Source organism: Nesoenas mayeri (assembly GCF_963082525.1).
Source record: "Nesoenas mayeri genome assembly, chromosome: 3".
NCBI classification, from domain to species: Eukaryota; Metazoa; Chordata; class Aves; order Columbiformes; family Columbidae; genus Nesoenas; species Nesoenas mayeri.
In genome coordinates this window covers 15560262-15570296 of record NC_137544.1, presented here as the reverse complement: position 1 = coordinate 15570296, position 10035 = coordinate 15560262, and the positions used below count along the sequence as shown (strand labels likewise).

General features: G+C 40.3%; 1 protein-coding gene across 1 annotated transcript; it reads left to right on the top strand.

Moving 5' to 3' along the window:
• Positions 1-6229: 6229 nt before the first annotated feature.
• CIMIP5 (ciliary microtubule inner protein 5) lies at positions 6230-9412 on the top strand (the record flags this gene model as incomplete). Its single annotated transcript, XM_080341875.1, has 3 exons — positions 6230-6489; positions 8322-8361; positions 9221-9412. The coding sequence occupies 3 exons, from the start codon at positions 6230-6232 to the stop codon at positions 9410-9412; spliced, it is 492 nt and encodes a 163-aa protein (XP_080198001.1).
• Positions 9413-10035: the final 623 nt, after the last annotated feature.

The following is a 10035-nucleotide window of genomic DNA, read 5'->3' as shown; positions in this document are numbered from 1 at the left end:
TGAAAACTTTGCCTAACTGGTAGCAGAGGATTTTTGTTATCTCACATCAAAACAGAAAGGTAATGTCCTTTCTGAATATGGTGAGCAGATGGTAGATGAAACATTTAGTGTATTAAAGTGCAGATCAAGAAACAGACTCTTAGCTGCTGGAGGAGACAGCGAAGAAAGAGAGAACAATCAAAAAAATAACTGAAAAGCATCTTGAGCATTGAAATATATAGTGATACACACCTGGAATATTGTAATTCACAGGATAAAATATTTTTATAAGTACTACAGTGCCCCGGGTAGTAGAGAGAGAAAACTGAGTCTACATAGAATTTGTGAAGCAGCTTCTTCTCCTCAGCTGTTACAAACTGAGGCTCCTCTTAACAGCTGCCATGGGAGCACAAAAAGCAGTACCACGCCAGACTTCAGAGGTCAGACTGCCACCTTTGGCACTTAAGCAGCATGAAGCACAGCCTTTACAGAAGTACTTAATCGCTTTATACACTGAAATTCTCTTAGACTTGTTAACAAACCATGCAAGAAAACCACGAGGACGAACAGAACAGAGCCAAGCTCCACCATGCAGCTCCCAGAGCTCCACGCCATGGCAAAGATGTGACTTGAACAACTCTGAATAATGAAGACAGCTTTGGCAGTCCATGCAATATGGCACTACTTGACAGGATCTGGCCTTTAAGATTGAAATTATGTGAAATACCAAGGGAAAACATTAATAACACTCAGCCAGGGAGGAATGCGTATTTATAGATCTTTCTCCTCAAAACAGATACTTCCAAACATCCCTGCTCACTCACCAGCCCTGCAGCGCTCCCTCCCTGAAATCCCATCACCCTGATCAGGAGGCAAGTTTAAGCAGATGACTCTAACATAACAGGCCTGCATGTTCTATGGAATACCTGCCGTTGCATAGTTTTTTCATGTAAATAATATTTTTTCTAACACATCATTTTTGTTTCAAATTAATCAAACAGCGTATCGGTAGCTAACAGATTTTGTAACACTAGAATTTATATTAAAAGAAGGGGATAAAAAAATGCACAACAGATTTCTTCCAGTCTGCATTACAGTTTTGATCTCATTTTGAAGTGTCAGACTCTGTGTCACTGGAAGCAGACATTCCCTTGGTGGTGTTTGTACGCTGCCGACGCAACAGACGCTCAACTTGCCAGGCTCTCTCAGCAGAACTCCTTTAGGACAAGAAAGAAGTTTATATTATTTATAGGAAAGCTACAGCAAAATTTAACATGAAGCCTTTAATCAAGCAGCTACATAATTGTTGAAAAGGAGTTCTGCTCCAAACTGATAGTTTGCAGGATTTGGTTGCATTTCAGCTGCACACAGCGACCCAAGGCACTCTGCTCCTGATTGTCAGCAGGGTCTGTCACCTCTGGGCTTCCCAGAGCTGGTTAATGTCTAGGGATGGTGACAAAGCGCCACAGTAACGCTCTACCATCTATCACCTCTCTGCTGGGTGCTCAGCATCTTCTGACTAATCGATCATCTAACATCAGGACAGGGAACTGCAGAGAGAGTCCAGCGCAAAGCCATGAAGATGATTAAGGGAGTGGAGCATCTCCCTTATGAGGAAAGGCTGAGGGAGCTGGGGCTCTTTAGCTTGGAGAAGAGGAGACTGAGGGGTGACCTCATTAATGTTTATAAATAGGCAAACGGTGAGTGTCAGGAGGATGGAGCCAGGCTCTTCTCGGTCACAGTCAATGATAGGACAAGGGGTAATGGGTACAAACTGGAACACAGGAGGTTCCACTTCAATATGAAAAGAAACTTCTTCATGGTGATGGTAACAGAACACTGGAACAGGCTGCCCAGGGAGGTTATGGAGTCTCCTTCTCTGCAGACATGCAAAACCCACCTGGACACATTCCTGTGTAACCTCATCTGGGTGTCCCTGCTCCGGCAGGGGGATTGGACTAGATGATCTTTTGAGGTTCCTTCCAATCCCTGACATTCTGTGATTCTGTGATCCTGCTCCGCTAAACATTGCCATGACCCACGTTTCAGCCTGCAATCTCGACTGACTTGACTGATCTTTATTCATTTGAGTAAGATGATGATGATGACAACACAAATGTCACCACTCGAGGCAGGCAACACTGCTCATACCAAAAGATTTACATGGGGGTCTCTGTCCCATTGATGAAATGGCAGATCTTCCAAATGGTGACCTGCCCTGAAAAGCTGGTCTCCGGAGAACTGCCCTATCCTCCAACTGCCCATCTTGCTCTTGCCTCTTATTCACACGTGACATACGCATTGCACTTGTCTTTTTAAATGTGTGTGATCCTTAAACCTCTGCAATATCTCACAAATGCAAACTTTCTTATATGAAAACTGCTTTGCTGTCCATCAAACCACTACTACACCCCTGGAAAATTTTCTTCACAGGTAAGGTGATACATCTGTGATCTTTCTTCTTTTATGGGTGGGCTTGTTGAGAGACAGGCAGGCACACCATGCACCTTCTCTTTCATTCAGCAGCAGATCTAAGAATGGGAGAATCTAGAAATCCTTCTAGCTCCCTCTTCCATGGTCTGAACTGTACAAAACCTGGCATTAACATCTGGCATCACTGTCCTTAAAGACATGACTTTGGTAGGAAAGTATCCCAACACAGAGCTGACTAAGGAAGGAAGTGCAAACTGACATTGTATGTATACCATAGAAGACTTGGATGTAAAGGAAAAATCTGGGAAACACAAATGAGCTAAAAAAGAGTTCAGACCTTATTCCTGCAAATAGGACCACATGGGAAAATCAGAGTTTCACTGAATTTGAGAGCCCATCCTGGACCAACGTGCACTTCCAACACTCCCCTCCTGTTATTATTTCCCTTCTGTAACTGATGTATTCTTGCTTTTAACCAAGTAATGTCCATTAAGTTTTTCAGTGGTTTGGAATAAGCCCCTGAAACCCCCGTCATCCACTGAAATCAATGAGAAATTTTCAAGCATCAAGAAGCTTGTTACTATAAAAACCAAAACAGTTTTTAGGAAAAAACAGCTCACAAATTGCTTCTGCACCAGGACATAAATAATGCCATACAAAACCTGATCTTCTGAACTACTGATAATTTAAATAATCAATTTCTAGAAACGGGTATTTTAAAAAATAAGGTACTGCCTGTAAAGTCAAAAATTAGCTCTACTCTTGCATAACTGATACTGCAATACCCTCTTGTGGTCAAATGAAAATTGTTTATCGAAACACCTGAACTTTCTCCTCCAGAAAAAACCTCTCTAGACATTTTTTCCTTTGAAGGGGCAAGTAAAATATTTTTCACAGATAAATTTGTAGTGCGTACCATCACTTGTCTGGCAATAGAAAAAGACTACCACCAGTCGAGTTCCTCTTCAGAATAACGGGCACCAACACTGCTTGTCAGATAAACTAATCCCAAAACAAACTCCTAAGCAAAGACACCATCTCCTACAGTGACAGTCATAACTTTTTTCAAGTTTCATGTCCCCAACCAGAAAAAAAAATATTTACATATATATATATATATACATATATATATATATGTGTATATATATATATATATGTATATATATATATATACATACATATACACGGCATGAAGCCACAATAAACATCAACCTGTTCTACTACAGGATGAAAAGAAGTACCCAGTGAATCAGTCATACTAAATTCAAATGAGCTCCCATCTTAAATGCCCTGAGTTGTTACAATGAACAAATAAAATGCTAAACTGGCAAATGGTAATATGAGGGGAAACAGTTTGCTATGTGCAGCAGTTCTGCTGAGCTGTTAATCTAGTAAAAGGCCTAAATGGACTATCCAGTAAGGAATTTAGAGTAAAGCTCAGAAATATCATCCTTGCACTCACCTTGATGTGCTTTAATGGTGCATAACCTCTACCTTAATGACTTCTAGTCCCAACAGAAAATGGGATCATTTTCAAAATACCAGCTCTTAGTGATCAGTTTTTGGAACAGCAACTACATTTTAAAGTCATATTATCAGCATTAAAACAAACAAACAAACAAAGAAGAACAAAACAAACAAACAAAAAGCACCCACAATTTATTTAAATAGCCATAATCCCATTCCCAGTTAGTATTTCTAGATAAATGGCTTGAACAATGCCAGCATGTACGTAACTCATTTAAAGCCTAAAGAAGTCCTGAATAGTTAAGACTTCTTTCTTTTCTGAGGTTGTGGGGTCTCAGACGAACAGATCCAGCTTTAACCTAGGAGTTCACTTTCAGTAAGATGTTCTGAGAGGCACTTCATAGCCCCACATCAAAATTAGCAAAGTTACAACTCCTACGTCTTTGTAGACCCCACACAGTAGCATAGACTTCAAACACATGATTTTAATTTTTCCGTCCAGTTTATTCAGTGCCTACAAGTAGTCATTTGGAAGGTATGTACTCAGCTCAATAACCATTTTTAGTTTATTATTATGTTTAATTTTTAGAAATTGACTTGAAGGAAGGACTAGCATTAAAATAGCACAATACCTTTGTAAACAAGAATGACAGAGTGTTCCATGCATTAGGATCCTCTCCTGACCTGATCAGGAGCTAAAATCCCATGCACACTGAATAACGCACTGGGTCTTCCAAACGTGCCTCAGCTTCCTTTTAAAGCAGTTAGATGCTTTTAAAACCCCATTCTCCAAGCAGCTGCACACGGTCCAGCTTGGAGAGGACCCTGGAACCAATGTAGCAGGATAAGCAGATTCCATAATAGGAACAGAGGGAACTATCAGGCCAGGCTGCCAAACTGTTCATTTCCTTGGTTCATGATAATGCTGTGTAGATACAGAACATTTTTTGCTCTTTGGCTGAAAGAGATGAAAAACACCATTTAGGTTTCGAGTATCTCAGAAAAACAAGCAATCAAACAAAAAGTTTACTAACTTTTCATTCAAACCCAAAGCAAACATTGTGATTCAAGGTAGAATTTACCTCTTCTTAAGTTATGTTATTTCAGTCTTCAAAGTCAGAATATTTTTTCCAAATATAGAAGTATTTCTTGCTCAAAAATGTCTACATGAAGTGTTTGGACAGTTGTACAGTTGTAACTATTCTAAAAGAAAATATTTGCCAAATTCAGCATCTATTTCCCAATACTGCAAGCGAATAACTTTGCCAAAAAAACCCATTAAAAAGTAGATTCAAAGTTCATTAGCATTTATCAGGAAGATGAAGCAAGAAGCTGGAATTCACATGGAGCTAATCCACACTACTGAAAAACAAGTCAGTCAAGAATTTCAGAGGAAATTTATACTTAAAATACTCCATTTTCCTGCAAGATCACAAATACTTGAGGAAATGACTTCATATCACAAAAGCCCAAGAAGATGACTATAAAGACAAACACAGACATTTAGGACACTGTTTTGAAAATTATCACTTCGTATACTAATAATCCTTTAAGGTTACTTAAAAACTACTTTGCATAGTTGCTTAATACCTTCTGCAAAAACCTCTAAGTACTTAAAAGGACTTTTGACAATTTCTGGCTGCTCTTTTTTTTTTTTAAATCTGAAAATAAGGAGCTTTCAAAGCACAGATTCATTGAAATACCTTACTTTAGACAAACAAGCTCTGCCCCAAAAGAGTTCAAGGCTCCAGCAGCTGTCCCACTGGGTCTCTGCTCCCTTTCTGGTGAATATTCACAAGTCAGACTCGTTTCCAATGGAGACAGTAAACACTCCAGGGTAACCAGCAGCTTTCAGGAGATTTTGCTTTTGCTACATAACCAAAACAAAAGTCATCCTGATATACTCAGCATCAATCTCCACAGCACCCTTGGTTACTAAACTAGATTTTATTGTTCTGAGGATTTTGAATAGAGGGTGGTCTCAGCTGCAGGCAGCAGTAATCGCCTCGTAAGCTGAGAGTTTGCTGGTTACAACTGGAGATCCAATGGCTTTCAGTAATAGTTGTTTCTTACAAAACTGTTGTTACCATGAAAACTCCTCCAGTGTTCAAGCCACGAAGCAACATAAAGCAGCAGGAAACGAGAATTAAGTAAGAGGGAAGTAAAACAGCACTGAACACTGACTATCAGTGCTGCTGAGCATGTTTTTGTTTTCTGAAAGTTCTCCAAATCATCAGCTGAAATAAAATGTTAGGAGAGAAGGAGCTTTGAAAGTGCAAAAAATAGAAGGTTTAACTTTTATAACAGCCAGAATATACCTTACAATACTAGGGATACAGCGAGCCTCAAAATGGACAAGTTGGGAAAAGGTTCTGGATTCAGGAGAAATACCTTGGTTAGGTCTCGGCAACCAGCAACCGCATCTCTGGGGCAACCAGCCTCAGCTCCATCTGCGTCTCTTGGCAGCACCCAGCCCAGAAGACCTGTTGTTGCACAATCGGCTGCTCGGGCCTGGGCAGACAAGCAGGCAGCACCGCAGCAGGACCAGGTTCAACAGGATAAGATCTGGAGAGAGTCTGTGGAGGCTGAACAGAGAGGAAGAAAAATCTGGTAAGTCATTCGTTCCAGTTCATCCCTCTTCTACTCATCTTAACAACAGTACTGATGCTCCCTGACAGTCTTAGGGCTTGATCCAAAGCCTACACTACCACAGAAAAAGTTCTGCAGAGACTTTGGATCAAACCCTAGCACTTTTCTTTCTAAGACTGTATTATCTCTGTTTCCCTTCACTTGACAGAATCTATGCTAGTATCTCCTGGCATGCTGGGCTTAAGCTTTAAGAAAAGTGATGCAAAGAATTGCATGCTAAGTATCTTTTAGCTTAATGGAGATTTCCACAATGAAGATATAAATGTGCCCATCTTCCTAATTTATTGCAGCTATGCTGGTATTGTCACCTTTTCTCATACTCTTGGAAATAGCTGAAATAGAAACTGAACACAGTGTTCTGCCAAAATATGATTTTGCATTCCCAATTTGTAAACTTGCTGAACATGTCCCATTTTTAGTGTGTTTCAGCAGACAACTGCAGGCACACAGCCTAAGCTTTGACTGTGTATATACCAATGACCTGAAGGAACCCGAAATTAACATCCTCTCTGTCTCTGTCACATATCTTGAGCATACGTTTACATTCATACTTCACTATATGGTACAAGTGTGCCTATTAGAATATCCTCGGCAAAAGTAAAATCAGATCCAGTTCCGACTGAGCACCAGCCAACGTGAAGAGAGGAAAAAAAGCATCACTCTTAGGATTTTTTAGAATGGGAAAAGAAACAGTCTGAAAACCCCTGTCCTCCTCAGCCTTCTGTAGGGGATGCAAACCACAGCTCTGCTTTCCCCAGAGACACATTTGCACCCCTGTCTCACTCCTTCTACCTGAGGGAAAGGCTGACGCCAGGACTCTGACTCACACAAAGCCAAGGCTGTGGTGGAAAAGTTACCCTCTCCCAGTTGTGCACTCAGACTCTTCCCAAACAGGCCCAGCATGTTCCATACCCCTTCCCTCGCTACAGCAGCAAGAGGGAAGTCTGAAGAATGAACAGCTTTAGCACTAGATCACTGAGCTTACACTCAGCATTGCATAGACACAGGACACCAGCTCAGAGTCAACCCAGGTGTCCTTTGCTGCTGCAAATACAGCTGTAAAGAATTATTTCTCTCTTGACCTCATATTACTTTTACAATAAGCAGGTGAATTTTAATTTCCTTCAAATCAGGCCAGGGAAAGCAAAGGACAGAAAACTAAAGGACTTGCCCTGTAGTCCCACTACCAGATATAGAACAGAACTGAAGAGCAAAACTCAGGTATTCCCATTCAAATTGCTCCTAGCACAGCTGCCCACCTCCACAAAATACTCCCATGGGTGTTTGCCTGCAGCAAACACAGCTCTAAAAATTTCTACTTGGGACTTCTGCCAGCAGAATATCAGTCATTTAAAAAATAAGCAGCTGCATCTTGCTCAAGGCATGGGACAGAAGTTTGCTAGAGTGACTCAGGATTTTGCGAATTTATCTGCATTTCCACAAGGAATACATTGTGGACATGCCATCCTTGTCTTCCTCTAGCAAAAAAAAACCCACAAACACTCCTCATGTAGTATAGGCTCTGTATGGGAATAAATAATATCCTTGGCTTCACCACAGAAACAATGGTTTCAGAATCACAGAATGGTTGGGGTTGGAAGGGACCTCTGGAGATCATCTAGTCCAACACACCTGCTAAAGCAGGTTCACCAGTACAAAGAGTTTGCAGGTCTTAAGAGCTTGGCTGTAAGTATCAAACTGAGCAGTTAAATAGGCATTCAAATACAACCATCACTAACTATTTTATTTAAAGACAGAAAATGTTACACCATATTTTTTACTTCTATTCCAAGGTACCAGAACTGGAGTTTTCTAAAGGACTATGACCAAATGGTAAGCTTTGAACAAACATTCAATTGTATTCTGGGGTCTTTTTAGTTTTGTCAATTTGAGCTAGGTTAATATTTCAAAATGAAGCATACTTAGACATAGTCAGAACGTGCTTTAAGACTAAAATCTTTAGGAAAAATTAAAGAGAACTGAAGTGCCTTTCATCTGCTACCTGTGCCACAAAGCAATACAGTACGTGTGTGTATTCAATGTTTCGATATTAACAACTCCATAGAATGACAAGTGCCAGAAGAACCAACTTCCTAGGAGAAAATTCGTAAGATAATGTCATCCTTCTGAAATCCAAACCACTCACTAAAAATGAAACAAAAAAACCTCCCACATCACGACCATTCCAGAACAAGCTGACTTCTGTCCCAGGTGACAATTCATGCAACACATTGAAAATGATCCATTGCTGTATTATCCTATTCACATGTAAGACAACAGGAAAAAACAATCACTTTTTTGTCAGGGGAGGCTTCAATTTGATATTAGGAAAAAAATATTCACAGAAAGGGTTGTCAGGCATCAGAACAGGCTGCCCAGGGCAGTGGTGGAGTCACCATCCCTGGAGGGGTTTAAAAGGTGTTTAGATGAGGTTCTTAGGGACACGGTTTAGCGCTAGATTTGGGTTATGGTTGGACTTGATCATCCTGAGGGTCTCTTCCAACCAAAATGTTTCTATGATTTATTGCTTCAACACTTTCATGTACACTCAGTATGACATTTTTAAGTACATTCAAATTCCAATTTCAAAAGCAAAAGTGCTGATAATATAAATAACCTCAGTAACTTGTATTTTTGTAACAAGCAATGGATGTAATTCTGAAAACCTATTAATGGTCTTTGTTTTATCCAGGGTAAGAAAAAAGAGCACAAGCCACTGCCAAACTACATGCCTGTGTTCTCAAGCGAAGTCCCCAACTCGACCAACCAGGCTATTGGCAGTCGAATTGATACTGAGCTTGGCAGGGCTCTGGTAAATATGGATTACGTCTTCAGCACTGGTGCACGGAAAAGGAAACTTGAGGGTGAGCTCCAGGTTTCCTAGTGCTTCAATATAAACATAGCAGTAACAAAGCAAGTTGAATGGTTGTAGCCAACAGACTCTACAGTATGTAAAAAATTCCTCAGTCTTTCTCTCAGAGACACCAATACTACTGTCTAGCATGAATTTTCTTTCAAGAGCAAAGAAGGATGTTGTCCAACAATGCTGCAGGAGACAATCCTCTTCGTATTTGGGGTGACTGGGCCATGTACAGAGTCAGCACTACAGATCTCATCCACCTTCCCATGTAAATCTACAGTACGGTTGCCTCTAACATCAGAAAAAAAGATTACGGCCAAAAGGCAATTTCTTCCTGAATTTTTATCTCCGGAAAAGGAACAATTCATGGAGACCTGCTCAGATGAGTCCCAACACAACATATTTTCAGTTCTGAATGTCAGCACAATAAAACAAAGCAGCTTTCTGCATTTCATGTAGTTAGCCAAGGATTCATAGGCCTCTGTCATATGCACATTTAAGCTTGCTTTAAAAAATAAAATCTAAGGCACAAGAGATGTATTCTGTGCTTTTCCACCCCTTCCTGATGAGGAAGGGAGACCAGTTTTTTTCTAAACTAGTTTTCATTTTTCTTTCTTTAGATTTGCTGCTCTCAGATTCTCTTATTC